General features: G+C 40.3%; 1 protein-coding gene across 4 annotated transcripts in view; it reads right to left on the minus strand.

The window, feature by feature from the left end:
- GLIS3 (GLIS family zinc finger 3) overlaps window positions 1-21127 on the minus strand; it is a 450792-nt gene that overhangs the window by 304811 nt on the left and 124854 nt on the right. For 2 of the 4 annotated variants that reach the window (XM_063081158.1, XM_063081159.1), the window contains exon 3: window positions 3639-3846. The exons of 1 other annotated variant lie outside the window; for it this stretch is intronic. In XM_063081158.1, the coding sequence (XP_062937228.1) occupies window positions 3639-3846 (208 nt within the window). Of the gene's footprint in view, window positions 1-3638; window positions 3847-21127 lie in introns of those variants that run through there. One more of the 4 variants, XM_063081161.1, reaches the window with a different exon arrangement.

Below are 21127 nucleotides of genomic sequence, written 5' to 3' on the forward strand. Positions count from 1 at the left end.
CAGCAAATTTTACTTTTAAGAATTTATTCTGAGAACAAGAGTTGTGTAACAAAAGATTTATAGGGTTGATCCAATACAGCATTATTTATAATATCAAAATAAAAGGAAACAAACAAGTGCCTAGTAATAAAAGACTGATAAAAAAATTACAATTTTATTTATATATGAGGGGTCTCCAAAAAGTTCATGGAAAATGTATATTATAAAAAAACTATGAATGGATTTCAAAATTGATTTGCACCAAAATAAACTCATCCTAATTTGTAAAAACATGTCTGAACAGCATCTAGTTTGAGGCACTAAGAAGGGGATGACATCAGTTTGAAAAGAGCTCCTATCACAGCAACATGGATGCTACTGAAATTGAAGCAAGAACAAACAACAAATTTATGGTGAAGCTTGGGTGGAAGAATGGTGAAATCACTGACGCATTACAGAAGGTTTATAGTAACAATGCCCCAAAGAAATCAGCAGTTTACAAATGGATAAGTCATTTTAAGAAAGGATGAGACAATGTTGAAGATGAAGCCCACAGCAGCAGACCGTTCACATCAATTTGCAAGAAAAAATTAATCTTGTTCATGCCCTAATTGAAAAGGAACAGTGTTTAATGGCACAAACAATTGCCAACACCATAGACATCTCAACTGGTTCAGCTTACACAATTCCGACTAAAAAATTACAGTTGAGCAAACTTTCCACTCAATGGGTGCCAAAACCATTGCAAACAGATTAGCTACAGACAACAGCTGAGCTTCCAATGGGAATTTTAAACAAGTGGGATCAAGATCCTGAGGTATTTCTTCAAAGAATTGTAACAGAAGATGAAACATGGCTTTACCAGTACAATCCCAAAGACAAAGCAAAATCAAAGCAATGGCTACCAAGATAAGACCTCGGTTTGAAAACAGCCAGGAGGTGCAAGTGGTCCAGTCAAAGCAAAAGCAGACCAGACAAGAGCAAAAGTCATGGCAATAGTTTATGGGGATGGTCAAGGCATTTTGCTTGTTGATTTCTAGAGGGCCAAAGAACGATAACATCTGCTTGTTATTATGAAAGCATTTTGAGAAAGCCAAAGCTTTAGCAGAAAAATGCCCAGAGAGTTCTTCTCCACCACAACAATGTTCCTGCTCATTCCTCTCATCAAACAAGGGCAATTTTGCAAGAGTTTCAAAGAGAAATCATTAGGCATTCACCTTACGGTCCTGATTTGGCTCCTTCTAACTTCTTTTTGTCCCCTAATCTTAAAGAAATCTGTTAAGGGCACTCACTTTTCTTCAGTTAATAATGTAAAAAAAGACTGCATTGACATGGTTAAATTCCCAGGATCCTCAGTTCTTTAGGGATGGACTAAATGTCTGGTATCATCATTTACAAAAGTATCTTGAACTTGATGGAGCTTATGTTGAGAAGTAAAGTTTATATTTTTTACTTCTATCTTTTCCTTCCATTTTTCAACAGACTTTTTGAAGACCCCTCGTACTTTTTCTATAAAATGAAATCTTAGGCAGGAAGAAGCCATTTGATGCTGAAGAAGACTTTATTACAAAAGAAGATTATAATAAATTAACTGAAAAAAGTAATTATAAAATTATGTAGATAATTAGATCAATTTGGTGGAAAGGAAAGTCTATGCTTACAATGTATGTATTTGCATAACTGGAAAGATGTATATCAAAATTCCACCCATGGTTGTCTCTGGATGACAAAATTTAGGATGGCTATCTTTTACTGCCTGGTACTTTTCCATATTTTCCATGTTTTCTACAATGAATAAGAACTATACAGATAATCAGGAAAAAACAACAAATGTTACAGCTTTTCACGGGGCAGGCATCTTTCAGACGGAACAGTCCCTGCCTCCTCTCCTGCCCCCATCCCCCCAGCATGCCGCCAGTGGATAAAATCTAAGCTGATTCCCTCTCCATCTTCTCTTTATCTCTAGGCAGTAAAATGCCTTCAAGTGGAACTGCTGCCTTTTATCCTTTCTCTCCTCTGATGGAACAAACAAACCAATTTAAGGATCACAAATAAATGTGACCTTTCCAAATTGCTTAAAGTACGTTCCATAGTTCACCAAGCCTCTTCCCAACTCCAGTTTCTTTGCTCATCCTGCAAAAAGATTTTCCCACAGAAGAGACTCACAGAATACATAGTCAAAAATACTTGTCAGTGCATCATTGAGGTGTTGTCTTTTAAGGATATAAAATTATGCTAAGGATCAAATATGCCAGAAAACACTGAGATAATGACCCTTCTCTGCCTGGCCCATGAAAGGGACTGTGTAAGGTACATGGCTTGAGCAGTCTGTGTGCTACCTGCCTAGTTTCCCCATTAATTATGACTCTCTGCCTTCTAGGCATGTGCTGGACTTGCCACAGTCAGTAAGCTGAAGGCTTCCCAGTGACACCCACCCCAAGAGCACAGATAATTTTACATGCAGCACTCAGTAAGTCTGATGAGTCCCTCAAGGCATAATCATCAATGGGAAAAATGACAGCAGCTTCCCATCACAAAAAGTCTCAGGTAAAAAACAATCTTCCACCTCATGAAAAAATTGGCATAAATAAATGATCCCAGAACTGTGATTTCAGAGTCTCAAACAGCACCTAGGAGGACAGTGCAGAGATGCAAGAGGGGAAAGGAGGGGTAGGAGGAAAAGAAGGAGATAGGAAAGGAAGAAGAAACAGGATCCCAGAACTGCAAGGCACTGTAGCAGGTGACAGCCCCCAAAGAAGAGGAAGCAGAGGTCAAGAGAGTGAAACGCAGTTAGAGCAGAACCAGGACTAAGAGGCAAAAACATTGGATTGTGTTTTTCCAAGATAACTTGTAGAGGATAAAATAATTTATTTTGAACATAGAAATAGACCTTAAACATTGCATGGTGTTTTGGTTTTATACCTTCTCGAATATCAACCTTAAGAAAGATAAAAATTTGTCTGAGGAGGTAAGTCCCCTTTTCTACTCAATCTTCTCCCATGGAGATAGACACATGGTATTTATTGTGCCTACTCATTCCAGTTCCTGATCAGACATTGTGTTGAAATCTTATGTAACATACATGAAAGTATGAACTCCCGGACACATCATAAAGTCTTGAAATGAATGATTTCTATCTTTATTCTCTATACTATCTCCCTAAACTTCAACTACCGTTTTATGCAGAAAGGAGGTACTTAATAAATATCTGGATAGATGTGTGGAGGAAAAATAGACAAAACAGATTGTTGTAAAGCAGCCTGGAAACTCTGCAATATATACAATGAAAACCTAGCAGGTAAAATAGGTATGCATGGAACATCTCAATTTGCTAGGCCATGACATGACTGCTTCACCAAGAATTGACAAATTTACACACTGAGCTTCAGTCACTGAGGCTCAAAAATCTCAAATTGGGCATTCATTTCACTCACACCACAAGACAGCAAGTATTAAACCATTTTCCTCCCAGTTAAGATGATATCATGGTACATATTTAGTTTTTAGACACATTCCCCTACAAAGCTCAAATTGAAAGAGTTGCTTGAGAGTGTGTGCATGTCTGTGTGTGTGTGTGAATGGTCAGGAAGAGAAGGGAGAACACTCAGGTGGGGTGTGATTATACCATAAAGAAGGCGGAAAAAAAATGAACTTGAGACCTGGTATCTGAAGGAGGTATATTCAGGTTGGCTGCATTCATTGCCCTCTGTAAGCTAGGACTGATCTGGTTGCATGCTGTAGAGACCTGGCTTGCTGGAGGTGAAATGGGTCCCAGTCGCTGAACCATCATGGGACTGCTGGTGACCACTAGATTGTTGCAGCTGCCTTTTCCAATGGACTTGCACTGAGGCCCAAAGCCAAGAGCCCCTAAAAACAAATGAATCAGGTTAGCTTTCATGTCCCTTATATCAGAAACCAGTAAATATATACATGTGAAACCATCTTTAGAGACAGTCGTTGATTTTTTTTTAATATTGGTAATACTAAAAAGCTTTCTCTAATTCCAATAAAAAAGCTATAATGCTATAATAGAAACCCTTCCATAATCACCAATCATACAAAATGTGCTTCAATTTTACTCCTTCTATGTAGTGGTGTCCAGTTACAGTAAGAATCATAATTTCCTTACCTAAAGGGTTAAGGTGATACGTAAATAGGATTACCTGTATGGAACCAAGTTTTTCCTAGAATAGCTGACACTTTGAATCACCCAGCAAGGAAAGTTGACACTGCTGAAAAAACCTGCTTAACTGGTTTACTTCATTCCAAATCTGGACTTCCAAAAAGCCTCTTTAAAAAGATATAGTCTGGCTGTGTCTCTCCAATCTTGATTTTTCCTCTTCATCATGTCATTGAACATATACCCAATTAAAAAAAAAATCAGGATGAGGGAGACATAAACAAAACACTCATTTGAAAAGCAGCATGGGTAACCAAATTTGACATAGATTTTTCATTTTCATTAGTAACAATCTCCCAATGTAGCAATATTTGGTACATACCGGAAGGGGAAAGAAACAAAAGGAAACCCACAAGAATCTGTCCTTATGGAAAAGTGAAAAGTGAAGAGGGGACAGGCGAACACTGCCATGACTCATTTATAAAAAAAATAATAATAATAGCTGAATCATTCTAGACATTCCTTTTACATGGATGTACTTTTTTCAAAGACTTTTTAGCCAACTACCTGGTCAAGTCTTGTTAACTGTACACTCTGTTCCTATTTCCAGCAAACAAAAATAAACATGATCTCAGTGTTTAACAAATTAAGTTCTAAAATTTTCTCACCATTTTTTTCACTTTTTCATTGATTATTTGGGATCAAAGAAGGTAGAAAGTGTCACTGTAACTTTCCTTAGCTCTAGAGGGCATAATTTCTTATTCTGTTTTCCCAAAAATGAAATCAATAAAGAAAAGTTCTCTTTATTTGTCATCTTTTGTATTACTCACTTCCAAAACCCCCCATGTCAAAGGACAAACAAGATATTGGAGCAACCACCATGTTCCCCTCTATGCAGCCACACCTCAAAAATGCTGGGAGGGTCACAGCATGATTAGCTAGCAGGGACCCTGCTCCAATCCAGCCTGCTGGGAAACTAAAATCCAAATGGTAGTTGACTTCTGCAAGGTCACACAGGGATTTAATGACACAGCAGAAACTGACTCTGCTAGGGTGTATTCTCATGACACCTTGTGCTTAAGTTTAGGCTCAGGTATGCTTAGTTTTTTCCTTGGATACTTTCCAAGATCATTAGCTACAACAGAAATTTCTCTGATTTTTTTTTCAAATACACAAACCAGAACCTCCCCTCTACCTCTCCCATTGCAGTTTATATCTGACCCATGTTCTTGTGACTTGAAAGATCAGTTGTAGATATTCTGTTTTCACAACTCATAAAGCATTTCACCATCAGGGATTCATCTTGACACCAAGAGTCGTGGGTACATTTTTATGTAATGCATCATAAATTTAGTATCTTTACAAATCCCAATAAACTACATGCATTTGCTTTTCAAACTCCCTTTTTACCTTGGAAAAAAGCAATGTTATGGTTCATAACCTAGTCCAGTATATGAGACACCTGAATTCTCTCCCAGGTTCCATTGCTACCAGCCTTTGCTATGAAAAGCAACATGAGATGTCAATTATTCTGTCAAATTGAATGTCATATATTCATCTAAGGAACTCAGTCATTTCATGCCTATTTCCTGGTCAATAAAAAGGTATTAGTATTTATCTACCCCTAAAACAAAGACATATTTGCAGCTGGAACAGCATATCCAAGAAATATTACTTGATGGCAAAGCATATGGATACCTTATTTCATCAAATCTAAAATGCCACATATTGTAAAGCGCACCATTATTTTATGCACCAGTAAGAACATGAACTGATAATTAAACTAGTACATGGTGTTCACATTTTAGAGATGTTGTGATGTGAAAATATACACACCTTAGAATCAATAAATATCAGTATGATCACTGAGAACTTTATTTCATCCCTTGTCTTGTTCATGGTGTTCTCTCTGCCTGGAGTACCCTTACCCTAACTCATCTACTTAGTAAGCCCCTCTGCATCTTTCAGGTCTCAATTCAAAGGTCACTTCCTCTATGACCTCCCTCCCCCGCTGCCAACTGGGTAGATCTGACCAATCCTTCCTTTCCTTCTCCCCGGGCTCCCATAGCACATCCGCCTCAGCATCTGTAACACCTCAGGGAACTAAACTGTTTGCATGCCTCCTCCTCTCACCTTTTATACTTTATTGCTTTTTAAAAGACAAGGCCCTTGTTTGAGGCATCTCTCTTCCTTAGGACCTAGCCCAGAACCTGGTGTACAGTACACAATAAATATGTGCAGTGATGTTAAGAATGAATGAATGAAAATAAAAGATAGTTATAAATAAATACTGACAAATCATTTCCACTGAAACCCTCCTGGTTGTCATTTTCAAAATAGAGTGCCGTTAAAAAAAACCCAAAACTTCAACTCAGTCAATCCTTTGATGTTTCTTCACAGTACTGCTAACTAGGTCTGAATGGAAGATAAAGCCAGTGGGAGTAGCAATTATAAACTCATCTTCCTAGGCCAGGATTTTATACTGCTCAAGGCTGCCCACCATGTAAGCCTCTACCCCGGATTCGTACGTTCACATTATTTTCTTGTTCTGTAATAAAGAAGCATTAATCCTTCCCTACCCAACAAATCCATTGTTTTTTACTCCACTACCTCCCACTTTCAAATTCACTGATCAACTTTAACCTCATCTAACCACAAAGGAGTGACAGCTTCTGACAGGCATCACAGATGGTGTCCTGCAAGCATGAGAATGAATGGTGGATTTCTTCGTAACGTGTAATGTTTGTGATGCAGCTATGAGTATGTTCTGGAAAACGGCATCATCTGTCTCACAGGAGGAGGCAAACAACAATGCAACCATCTAACTCTAATTTTTTTTCATAATGCCAGATGTAATGAACACCTCCAGACTACTCAGAATTGGGAAATGCTTTGGAGTGTGGGCTCTGGCGACAGCCTGCCTAAGATCTGCTAGTTGTGTGACCCAGGCAAATTACTTAACATTTGTGTGCCTTATCTCTATATCTCTGTCTTCTTATCTGAAAAAACAGGAATAAAATTAACATCACCTCATAAGGTTGTTGTATATCTAGAATCAACAACACACATAAAGAACTCAGCACACTGTCTAGCACATAGTAGGTACCCAACAGATGTTAGCTCTGTTACTGTTATTGTTACTATTACTACACACTTCTTGCTTTTTTGCTATATTCTCTTTCTTAAAGAAAGAAGAAAACAGTTCTTCATAATTCCTTGCGCAAAACAAGATAGTAAATGATGCTGTTTAATTCTCTACCCATTTCCAATGTTCTTTCTGGTTTGAGGCTAGAGCCAATTTTTTTAAAACCAGGTGTCAACACAGATAGAAGAAAAATTTTCAATTGGCCAGGTTTGAATGTTCCTTGGCTTGTTATTCCCTGAAAACGAATTGGACCACTCTTCTGACTACCAGGTGTGCCAACTACTTGTGCACTGGTTTTCATTTTGAAATACCGCTTATTTTTAGAGGCTACACGATGTGTTTGAAAAATGTGTTTACTGCTCAAATAGGGATCCGAGTGGATGGCATTCTGAGTACCACATGCATTCTAGCCAAAAATCACTGTGTGCTGGTGGGGACCACAAATGTTTAGCATTTTCAAGTTTCTGAACTGAGAGGTCATCTTAGCAGGGGCATGTTTTTAACTAATGGCTTCATTAGTTACAAGGGTTCTCTTGAAGTAGTTGGTTATGCCACAGTCATAACTGCTGAAGTTGCACCCTTTGGAACCACTCATATCTATCCACTGGCTCTTCTAAGAATGACACAGATACAGGGGCAACGAAAGTGAAATACATATGGGAGGAGGGGAGAGAAGTAACCACAGTTTTTTTGGTCATCATTGTTCATTCATCTGACACTTATCAGATGCCATCCACGAGCCAGGCAGTCCACTGGAGACAATGGTGAGCAAGATGAATAGGGCCCCCACGGAGCAGACTCTGGCCCTGAAGACACACCCCAAGCCAACCATTCATTATAAAAGAGGGGATCCCTGCTCCTAGGTTGGATCATATGAAATGCCTTTTTTAATAGGCCAAAAATGATCGTATAAGAGCAATTTCTATATGGTTCAACCTAACACATACACAGGATTTTATGGAAACAGAAATATACGTATCAGGGTTTGAGCACTGCCTCCTGTCCTCACTGGCTGTGTGATATTGGGCAAGGTCCTTAAGGCCATTGTGCCTCAGCATCCTGTTCTAAAATGAGGACAATAATTGTACCTAACTCATATGGTTGTTCTGAGGATTAAAAGGTTTAGTATATATTAATATTTGCCTCACCACCTCTAGGAATCAGATTTTCCTCCTAATCTTTTACTTTAAAATGTTGTAAAACTTACAGAAAAGTTGCAAGAATATAGTACAATGAGCTCCAACTTCATGTAATGGTTTATCTATCCATCCATCTCTCTATAATATATAAGCTTACTATTTTTATTATTAGTATTGATTTTTTGAACCATTTAAGAATAAGTCACAGATTTCATGTCCTTCATCATTAAATACATACTCATAATACAATCATCAAATTCAAGACATTTAACAATGATACAGTACTAGTGTGTAATACGCCATCTATATTAAATGTTACCAAAAACACCCTTTAGCGCAATCATTTTCCAATCCAGGATCATGCATTGCAAAGAAAGGTTTTGAGACACATAGTCAGGTGGGTCTTCAAGAATAGGTTGGTAAATCATTGAACACTAGGGCACTGAAGGCAGAATGAAAAGTGAAAAAGCCAGAGGAAGGAAAGAAATGAGAGGTTAACAGCACATAGCACAGTAGCTAAAAGCATGGGTTTGCATCCTAGGTCCACCACTTACTGGCAATGTGACTTTGAGCAAGTTACTCAAGCTCTCTGTGCCTCAGTGTCCTGATCTCTAAAATGGGTTAATACTAGCAGTTACCTCATTCAGTTGTTTAGAGAATTAAAAGATCTAATACATGTAATATATTTAGGGCATGGCACTTAATAAATGCGTTGTAAATGTTAGTTACATTTTATTAAAGAACTTGTCTCTGGTACATTTCTTTTTTTTTTTTTTTTTTTTTTTTTGTCTTTTTTGTGACCGGCACTCAGCCAGTGAGTGCACCAGCCAGTCCTATATAGGATCCAAACCCGCAGCGGGAGCGTCGCCGCGCTCCCAGCGCCGCACTCTCCCGAGTGCGCCACGGGCTCGGCCCTCTAGTACATTTCTTTTTTTTTTGTTTTGTTTTTTTGGTCGTTTTTTCGTGACCGGCACTCAGCCAGTGAGTGCACCGGGCAGTCCTATATAGGATCCGAACCCGCGGCGGGAGCGTCGCCGCGCTCCCAGCGCAGCACTCTACCAAGTGCACCACGGGCTCGGCCCTCTAGTACATTTCTAATATTGTTTCTAGTGCCTATTTTCTCCTGAGTGATCAGGGACTACATGCTGATGTCTCCCTGCCCAAGACCTACACACACACACACACACACACACACACACACACACACACACACACACACACACACACACACACACACACACACACACACACACTCTCTCACACACAATAGATGTGTCCTCCCGTAGTTGGGCTCCAAGCTTCAGGCTGTTATCTTTCCTCACCTCAATTTTATCTTTCTCTCTGCTGACTCTTTAAGAAAAGACTGATTATTTCAGACTAAGGTGTCAGTGACTAGCCAAATACCTCAAGGGCATTTTACTACAAAACAATAAATACTATAATAGAAAAAAATTGAAAAAAATTGGAATTTCAAAACTTGGCAAGAATGACCAGCAGGAGGTTTTTTTGCTTTTTTGTTTAAACCTCTCAGTCATACACTTTTACTGTGCAAACCTGTTTTATATAACCCTGGCCCTTTTTCCTGGTGAGCACAAATTCAGCACACAATTGAGGTAGAGTTGAAAGCCAATTTAGATCGTTTGCAAATGAAGTTTTTGCAACTTTGAGGCTCAAATCTTCCCATGAAGCACCTAAATATCCCTAAATGGCAAGGCTTCTTTTAATAAATCCAAATTAATGCCCAATATAAAATATGAGCCTTCTACTCCCTTCAAAAGCAAACAAGTTGCAAATGCTATTGGAAAATATTTTTGATTTGCATAAGAAAAGGTGGCTGTTCTCCACAGCCAGCTTATGAATATAACTTTGGTCATTTGGCAGGTTAATTTTACGTCTTAGCCTCAGCTTCTTCATCTCTAGGAGAGATGTAACACCATACACCCTACATGGTTGCTTTAAGGATTAGTGAAAGATAACGTATATGACGTGCCTGCTCCATAAAACGTAGCCATAAAACGTAGTGATAAAACGTAGAGGTAGTTTTTGTTATTGTTACTGTCATCATTATGTTACAGAACAATGTTTTCAGTAATGCAAATTGAGCCATCATAGGGGGAATGATTATCCAACTTCTGTATGCAAAACGGTGGGAACGCCTCTGCCTAGCTCCTCATTTCTAAGGCGAGGAATTGTCTCTCAGTACACATCTGGTCTTTCTCTGCCAAATTAGGAAGATTAAGAGGGGAGTATCTCAGGAAACCCTTCTCATCTTCCTCTCAGGACTAAGCTGACCCACAGAAAGGAAGAGTTCTCCTTCACATGGCACAAGCTGCACCTGGGAGGCATGTCCTGGCAGAGTCACCCTGGACTGGGTGGGTAAGACGGCCTAATACGAGGGTGCAGTCAACAGATCCACTGGGCTGCCACACAAGGCTATGCCTTCTGACATATCCAGTATCAGGGAAAAAAGGACATTCTGGTGGGGAAGAAATATACTATTTACTATGGGCCCCCTCGCAGACCTCACATTATGTTAGGAATTATGGCATAAACATTTCATCTCTGAGGCTTATTAGCTTAGCATATTTCAGAGCATTGTCTTGAATGTACTAGTTGTCTTTTATTTGGGATTACCTTTATAGGCATTTTAAATTCAAAAATAATATATATTTGTGTATGTATGCATGTTTTAAAGAGTCAAATAGTGCAGAAGTATGTAAAGAAAAAGCTCATATCCCCACCCCTCTCCAACACCGTACCCTTAAGATAACCACCTCTAACCCTTCCATATCTGGGGATATACCCTTCCATATCTGTCTCTAAGTTCACACACACATGAATCTATCTGTATATTAAAATTCTAAAAGTGATGTCAGGAAGGCATAGATGTCTCCCGTGTTCTTAAGAGAAGTCATTACAATATGCCTGTTTTGACAGAGAAGAATATCTCTAAACTAATACCTAAATAACACAGGTAACATCCTAATACATATATTCATTCTTATACTGTAATGAAACACAGGCGCCCATAAATAATAAAGTTTATAATCTTGGGCAAGGCATCGTATCAATCCAAGCCCTTTCTCTTCTCTCAAATGGGATAGGCATCAAGTATATGAGAGAACTTTGAAAAATATATGCTTTTCACTGCAGAAAGGGACAGGTATCCTTCTCCCCACCTCCCCCATACAAAAGCATCAAAGACACTAAGAGCACAGGTCATCAGATCTCCCAGCGTTCACTCATATCCCTCCCTAGAACTAAAAAAAATAAATTCCTGCATACCAGACATACTAGGTTATGTAGAGTTTTGTCAAATTTGTAATGTGTCACTGCTGAGATCCAGTAGGAACAATTTAATGAATATATGAGAGTGTGTAGTGTTATTCTGAAATACAATAAGGCATGGGTCAACAGCTAAGAACACTAAAGGGTGAGAATCAGAATGAAATTACTGGCTGCTGTATTCAGGGACAAAGCATTTCAACTTGCCAAATATTACAAATGCTCGAAACTGCACAACACCTGTAGGAGATAAGGAATGCCGGCTACAGCATCCCGCCTCCATGGAGCTTACAGTCTCTGAAGAGATAAGACGTGGACGCCCGGAAACAATCAGATAATGTTACTGGACTGTGTAGGATTAAGCATGAAGCTAAATCATAGAGACAGGAGTTCAGAGAAGGAGGGCAATTCCTATGTCCCAGAAAAGTCATTGAAGAAGACAAATGAATCACAAAGGCATTTCCCAAAGTTCTTTAGGATGCTCAAAAATGTTAAATGATAAATAAGGCAGGCATATGGAGAAGTCCATGGTCAAATAACCAGGAAACCCTGATATAGCAAAGTTAAATATATCTATTTATTACGGGTCTTTTCAGAGCCTTTAAAAAATGCAAACGCCGAGGATCCTAAGATGGCGGCGGCTGCGGTGGTTGGCGCGGAGTAGCTGAGGTGTAAAAGGCAGCCACTGGGCCTTAGGTAGCCGGGAAACCTGTGGACCTTCCTCTGGCCATCTCTTAAGGGAGGACGGCTGCTGGTGGCCGGTCGTGGGGGCTGAACGCCACTTTGCCCCCGGCAGGAGAGGCTGCCTCAATTACAGGCAACAGCTTTGAAGTGTGGAGCAGGAAAAGAACTGTTTCTTAGCTGCAAAAGCGAGTCTCGAAACAGGGAACACAGCGCCAGGGCTGCTGTGGATGCAGCCAGGATCCCGGAGGCCGGGGCCGCGCTGAAGGCGGCCAGCTGCCCTATTCAGGATTCGAGGTTTCAGGCCGGCATTAAAGAAGATTCCTGGGAGCGCCTGAGCTGCGCCACGACTGAACAGCCCGAGGAGGCAACAGCCGAGAACAGGGACTGCGACAAAGCAGAGGCAGAGAGGGAGGCGCCCGACCCGGCACAGCCCTGAGTGACCCCTGACCCGGCCCTGCTTGGTAGACAGATGCCCGCCTGGCTTCTACCTGCCCCACCGGGCCACTCACCGCCCCCGGGGCTGCCTCCATTTTCTCAGGTGGTGGCAGCTCTGGCCCGGGTTGGCCAAGCCTGTCCTCCTCACCCAGCTTGGCTCCTCACTGAGCCTTCCCACTTGCTTGCCTCGGCGCGGGGCTTCCCAGGGCCTGTGGGCCGGCCTCCCCTCCCAATCCCTCCGCGGTTCTCTGGTGGGGGTGGTGGCATGGGGCGTCCCCGGCCAGCGTCGGGAGGGCAAGGAAGTATGGGCTGGGCCGACTGTCACTCCACCGCACCCTGGGCTCCGCCCCCAGTAAACTTCCTGTTACTGGGAGGCACATACCATCTCTGCGACCACCAGTTCGGAAAAACGCCTAACCGATTTCGGGTTAGGAATAGTGTGGTAGGAGAGTTCCCAAATCCACTTGAACCTGCCAGAGAGCTGACTGCGGGCAGGCACCGGACTCGGTCTGCGCCGGGGAGATACAAAGGTGAACCCTGTGCTGCGGGCTCCTCCCCCGATGAGCTCACACTCTGCTGTGGGAGATAAGACAAGTACACAAATAACCGCGATACCAGGAAGAAGGTGATAAGTCCCGAGAAAGATCTACACAGTGCTACAAAGGCACCCAGAGCGACCGGTCGTCTGCGCCTAGCAGAAACCTGGTAGACTTCCTGGGCGAGGCGGTGCCGACCAGGGTCTTGAAGGCCCAGCTGATAGATGAGGGTTGCAGAAGACATGTCCCAGCCCAGCCCAGTGCGCACAGAGTGGAGAGACGTCTGGCTAGGGAGGCGGAGACTCAACAGAAACCACACACCCTGTGGGGTCGCCAATGCACGATCCAACAGCCCGGGCCAGAGCACACGGAACAGGGAGAACTCCTGCACGGGAAGTGGAAGCTCAGCAGAGATCAAACACCCTACGGTACTGCCCTGTGATCCAGCAGCCCAGCAGAGTCCAAGCTGACCAGAAAGGTGGCTCCCCGGAGAGGCCCAAGACCCAAGGCAACCACACACACAAGGCACTAGAGGCCAACTGAGCAGTCACGGAGGTAGCCATACCAAACTGGCAACCACAGCAACATCTTACTTAGTCAATAGTCTCAAAACGGTGGACTGTGAAACCCCCTGCCACAATGAATAAACATCAAAAAAAAAGATACCAGAAATACAAAAAATCAAGAAAGTACACCACCAAAAGTTAATAAATCTCAAACTCTAGACCCTATAGAACAAGAAGCCCTTGAAATGACTGACAAGGAATTTCGAGTGATAATTCTAAGGAAACTGAATGAGATACAAGAAAACTCAGCTAGACATCATGATGAAATGAGGAAAAGTATACAGGATCTGAAAGAGGAAATGTACAAGGAAATCAATGTCCTGAAAAAAAATGTAGCAGAACTTGCTGAACTGAAGAAGTTATTCAGCGAAATAAAAAACACAACGGAGAGTTTAACCAGCAGGCTTGTCGAAGTTGAAGAGAGAACCTCTGAACTTGAAGATGGGCTGTTTGAAATAACACAAGCAGACAAAAAGAAAGAAAAAAGAATCAAAGACATTGAAGAAAATCTGAGAGAGATATCAGATAACCTTAAGCACTCAAATATCCGAGTCATGGGTATCCCGAAGGGGAGGAAAACGGAGATTGCATTGAAAACATATTCAACAAAATAGTGGCAGAAAACTTCCCAGGTATAGGAAAAATCACAGATCTTCAGATCCAGGAAGCTCAACGATCTCCAAACGTATTCAACCCAAAAATGCCTTCTCCAAGACATGTCATAGTCAAATTGGCAAAACTCAGAGACAAAGAGAGAATCTTAAAAGCTGCAAGAGAGAAGCGTCAAATCACTTATAAGGGAGCCCCAATCAGACTAACATCAGACTTTTCATCACAAACCCTAAAAGCTAGAAAGGAATGGGAAGATATATTCAAAATACTAAAAGACAAAGATTGCCAGCCAAGAATACCCTACCCTGCAAGGCTATCTTTCTGAAATGAAGGGCAAATAGTATATTTCTCAGACAAACAAAAACTGCGGGAGTTCACTACCACACGACCACCCTTACAAGAAATCCTCAAGGGAGTACTGGGTTTGGTTCCCGAAAAATAACTACCACTGCCATAAAAAGCCAAGAAAAATCAAAACCCACTAGTATAATAAAAATGGCATTCATGAAGAGAAAACAAACAAACAAAAATGCTATCTACAACCTAAGGAACCAACAAACACAGAAAACAAACAGTAAATCAGAAAGCAAGGAACAAAAGACACCTAAGACAACCAAACAACCAATAAAATGCTAGGAATAAATCAACACCTTTCAATAACAACTCTTAATGTAAAAGCCTTAAATTCCCCAATTAAAAGACACAGACTGGCTGACTGGATCAAAAAGCAGGACCCAACTATATGCTGCCTACAAGAGACCCACCTCACCCATAAAGATTCACACAGACTAAGAGTGAAAGGATGGAAAAAGAATTACCTTGCAAACAGAAAAGAAAAACGAGCTGGAGTAGCTATTCTTATATCTGACAAAATAGACTTTAAACTAAAAACCATAAAAAGAGACAATGAGGGACACTACTTAATGATAAAAGGACTGATCCATCAAGAAGACATGACAATCATAAATATGTACGCACCCAATGTTGGAGCAGCCAGATTTATAAAACAAACTCTATTAGACTTAAGGAAGGAAACAGACACTAATACCATAATAGCAGGGGACCTGAGCACCCCACTGTCAATATTAGACAGATCATCTAGGCAAAGAATCAGTAGAGAATCACAAGATCTAAACAATACTCTAGACCAATTGGAATTGGCAGATATCTACAGAATATTCCACCCAACAACCTCAGAATATTCATTCTTCTCATCAGCACATGGATCGTTCTCCAGGATAGATCACATATTAGGTCACAAATCAAGTCTCAATAAATTCAAAAAAATTGGAATTATCCCATGTATGTTCTCTGACCACAATGGATTAAAACTAGAAATTAATAACAAACGAAACTCTGGAAACTATACAAACACATGGAAATTAAACGGCATTCTACTTAATGACATATGGGTCCAAGAAGAAATCAAGCAGGAAATCAAAAAATTTATTGAAACTAATGAAAATAATGATACATCATACCAAAACCTGTGGGATACTGCAAAAGCAATATTAAGGGGGAAATTTATTGCATTAAATGCTCACCTCAGAAGAATGGAAAGATGGCAAGTGAACAACCTAACACTTCACCTTAAAGAACTAGAAAAACAAGAACAATCCAAACCTAAAGTTAGCAGACGGAAAGAAATCATTAAGATCAGAACAGAACTGAATGAAATTGAAACCAAAAAAACAATACAAATGATCAATGAATCAAAAACTTGGTTTTCTGAAAAGATAAATAAAATTGACAAACCATTAACATGGCTAACAAAAAAAAGAAGAGAGAAGATTCAAATAACAAAACTTAGAAATGAAAAAGGCGATATTACAACTGATTCATCTGAAATACAAGGAATCATTCGAGACTACTATAAACAACTATACGCCAACAAATTTGAAAATCTGGAGGAAATGGATAAATTTCTGGACACACACAAGCTCCTAAAACTGAGCCATGAAGACGTAGAAAATCTGAACAGACCAATAACAATAAAGGAGATTGAAGCTGTTATCAGAAGGCTCCCAACAAAGAAAAGCCCAGGACCAGATGGATTCACAGCAGAATTTTACCAAACATTCAAAGAGGAATTGACACCGATTCTTTACAAACTATTCCAAAAGATTGAAACGGACACAAATCTCCCAAACTCATTCTATGAAGCAAACATCATCCTGATACCAAAACCAGGTAAAGATATAACCAAAAAAGAAAACTACAGGCCGATATCCTTGATGAATAAAGATGCAAAAATCCTCACTAAAATACTAGCAAGCAGAATACAGCACCACATACGTAAAATTATTCACTACGATCAAGTGGGATTCATCCCAGGGATGCAAGGTTGGTTCAACATACGCAAATCAATAAATGTGATACACCATATTAATAAACTCAAACACAAGGACCATATGATCATCTCTATAGATGCTGAAAAAGCATTTGAAAAAGTTCAGCACTCATTCATGACAAAGACCCTCTATAAGTTAGGTATAGAGGGAAAGTATCTCAACATAATTAAAGCCATATATGACAAACCCACTGCCAATATCATCCTGAATGGGCAAAAGCTGAAAGCTTTTCCTTTAAGAACAAGAACTAGACAAGGATGCCCACTCTCACCACTCCTATTCAACATAGTGTTGGAAGTACTAGCCAGAGCAATCAGAGAAGAGAAGGAAATAAAGGGCATCCACATTGGAAAAGATGAAGTCAAACTGTCCCTGTTTGCAGATGACATGATCCTATATATCGAACAGCCTAAAACCTCTACAAAAAGCTGTTGGAATTGATAAATGATTTCAGCACAGTAGCAGGATACAAAATCAACACACAAAAATCAGTAGCATTTCTTTTCTCCAATAGTGAACATGCAGAACGAGAAATCAAGAAAGCCTGCCCATTTACAATAGCCACCAAAAAAATAAAATACTTAGGAATTGAGTTAACCAAGGAGATGAAAAATCTCTATAATGAGAACTACAAACCACTGCTGAGAGAAATTAGAGAGGATACAAGAAGATGGAAAGGTATCCCATGCTCTTGGATTGGAAGAATCAACATAGTGAAAATGTCCATACTACCCAAAGTGACATACAAATTCAATGCAATCCCCATCAAAATTCCAAAGACATTTTTCTCAGAAATGGAAAGAACTATCCAGACATTTATATGGAATAATAAAAGACCACGCATAGCCAAAGCAATGCTGAGCAAAAAAATAAAGCTGGAGGCATAACACTACCTGACTTTAAGCTATACTACAAAGCTATAATAACCAAAACAGTATGGTACTGGCATAAAAACAGACACACTGATTAATGGAATACAATAGAGAATCCAGAAATCAACCCACACACTTACTTCCATCTGATCTTTGACAAAGGCACCAAGCCTATTCACTGGGGAAGGGACTGCCTCTTCAGCAAATGGAGCTGGGATAACTGGATATCCATATGCAGGAGAATGAAACTAGACCCATATCTCTCACCATATACTGAAATTAACTCAAAATGGATTAAGGATTTAAATATACACCCTGAAACAATAAAACTTCTTAAAGAAAACATAGGAGAAAAACTTCAGGAAATAGGACTGGACACAGACTTCATGAATACGACCCCAAAAGCACGGGCAACCAAAGGAAAAATAAACAAATGGGATTATATCAAACTAAAAAGCTTCTGCACAGCAAAAGAAACAATTAACAGAGTTAAAAGACAACCAACAGAGTGGGAGAAAATATTTGCAAAATATACATCTGACAAGGGATTAATATCCAGAATATATAAGGAACTCAAACAACTTTACAAGAAAAAACAAGCAACCCAATTAAAAAATGGGCAAAAGAGCTAAGTAGGCATTTCTCTAAGGAAGATATACAAATGGACAACAGACATATGAAAACATGCTCAACATCACTCAGCATCCAGGAAATGCAAATCAAAACCACACTGAGATACCATCTAACCCCAGTTAGGATGGCTAAAATCCAAAAGACTCTGAATGATAAATGCTGGTGATGTTGCAGAGAAAAAGGAACTCTCATACATTGTTGGTGGGACTGCAAAATGGTGCAGCCTCTATGGAAAATGGTATGGAGGTTCCTCAAACAATTGCAGATAGATCTACCATACAACCCAGCTATCCCACTGCTGGGAATATACCCAGAGGAATGGAAATCATCAAGTCGAAGGTATACCTGTTCCCCAATGTTCATTGCAGCACTCTTTACAATAGTCAAGAGTTGGAACCAGCCCAAATGTCCATCATCAGATGAGTGGATACGGAAAATGTGGTACATCTACACAATGGAATACTACTCAGCTATAAAAACGAATGAAATACTGCCATTTGCAACAACATGGATGGACCTTGAGAGAATTATATTAAGTGAAATGAGTCAGGCACAGAAAGAGAAATACCACATGTTCTCATTTATTGGTGGGAGCTAGAAATTAATATATAAATTCACACACGCACACACACACCAAAAAAAAAAACCGGGGTGTGGGGGAGAAGATATAACAACCACAATTACTTGAAGTTGATACGACAAGCAAACAGAGGGGACATTGGTGGGGGGGGGGAGGGAGGTTTTGGTGATGGGCAACAATAATCAGCCACAATGTATATCAACAAAATAAAATTTTTTTAAAAAAAATGCAAATGCCTATAATAAATCTCCCAGAGGAGCAAGTAATATGCAAAATACATTTGTTTAGGGAGCATTTTTCTCCCTAGGGACTCTTCCAAGGAACACACTTTAGAAAACAATAAGCTCAAACATCAAGGAAGAAAGAGCACATGAAAGAGAAGGAAAGAGTAGAGTGCAGACATTGGAACAAAAGGGAATAGGCACTGTGTGTCCTGGGGACATGAGGAGGAGCTGGGGCTTCCCGCAAGAAGGGGCTCTGACCAGAAGAAAGGGGGGAGACAGAGATATGAGGTTTGGTTCAGTCAGCCCAGTGGACCTGATTTAAAAGCTAGACATTAGGTATTCACCAGTGGTTCAAACCTGCCTGCATATTAGCATCACCAGGGAAGCTTTCCAAAAATGCAGATTCCTAGGCTCCCCCGAAACCATCTAAACCAGACAAGACTGGAAGACTGGCCGGCTGCCATGCATCTGGGACCCTGAGCGCAGGTAGTGGTGCATCCCATTGCAAGCAGAGTTCACCCAAGATTAATCTAATCTGGCAGAGGTGTGGAGAAAGACTGGAAGAGAACATGAGCCAGAAGCTGGACACAGAGAGGAGGCCATAGGTGCTAAATGACGAAGAAAGCAAAAGTTACAGACACAAGTTAGAGAAAGACTGAGGATTTTATAATTGGTGGATGAAGATTTAGGAAATTGAGTTTCAGGTAAAGTCTATTTTGTGACTCCACTGCAAATGAGCCAATAAATACATAGGTCAAATCCGAACCCAGGGAGATTCCCATGAATCATGCAATCTCCCACCATCTTGCCTCAGGAGTGCGGCTCAAATCTCCCATGTTTATCCCACAAAGAATATCACTTTCACACCAACACTCTTCCAACCTTCATCAGTGTTCAGGAATGTCATCCACAAAGTATGGAATCACCAGCATTACTCATTTCATTTCATCCCTGCATTAAATGGAATCACATTTATACCCTGAGAGATTAAAAAATATCATATTCCTTTCTGTCCCACTCAGTGCCCTGGATTCCTGTGCATAAAGCTTCAGTCTTGCTCCCCACCACTGGACACTCCTGATAAAATGTTATTAGGAATACACTGTTCCGAGCCACCTCGTAAAGATGGAAAGACAAATTAAACAATATTCTTGGAGTTTATATTCTAAAGTCCCATCAGTCAGCTATTGTACATCAATTATCAACTAATTAGTAGAGAGTGCTTATGCTGACCCTTCTGTTCTCTCTTGTAATGATTTGCCAAGTTAACTGAAAGCTGCTCTGCTCCATGGAGACTCAGTATAGCAAGAGTGTTAAACAAAGTTCACCAACAATTAGCCCAGAAAACCAAAGAGGAAATGTAAGCACATTTTACCGCTTTTCCCTTGACAAATTTTCCACCAATCCCATGGGAAGAGAGCATATATATTTGTCAAATAAGCAAACTATTACTCCAGAAACCTGAAACAGCAGTACAGGCACAATGTAGTAATGTAGCACTCACTGATCAGGTATTCGTTTATTGTGTCCGTGCTCTGTGCTATATACATACTCTAGGGAGTGTGGATACACAGATGAGTCAGACAATTCCTTCTTACAGTCTAATTTAACAGGCTTAACTAGTGGACTAATCTGCAAAAACGTATGACGGTAGAATTATTATGCTTACTCTAGAAAAAGAAGACTTCCATAAATATAAGAAAAAATGAAAGGAAGGGAGGGAAGAAGTATACATTAATGGGAGAAAATTGCCTCAGTTTCCCAAAGACCACAAACAGGCCACATTTCCTGAGTGTGGGCTTGATGTTGCACTATGCTAAGGAAGTCCTAGGCTGTCGGATTAACCCTCAGTCAAAAGAGCTTATGACCAGTTGGAGAGAATTTTAACTAACACAGAAAACAGGTGGGAAACACCCTGTCTTAAACTGAGACGCCTTAATGCTGAATACAAAAAGAGCTCACATAC

This window comes from Cynocephalus volans, chromosome 16, assembly GCF_027409185.1.
Source record: "Cynocephalus volans isolate mCynVol1 chromosome 16, mCynVol1.pri, whole genome shotgun sequence".
NCBI classification, from domain to species: Eukaryota; Metazoa; Chordata; class Mammalia; order Dermoptera; family Cynocephalidae; genus Cynocephalus; species Cynocephalus volans.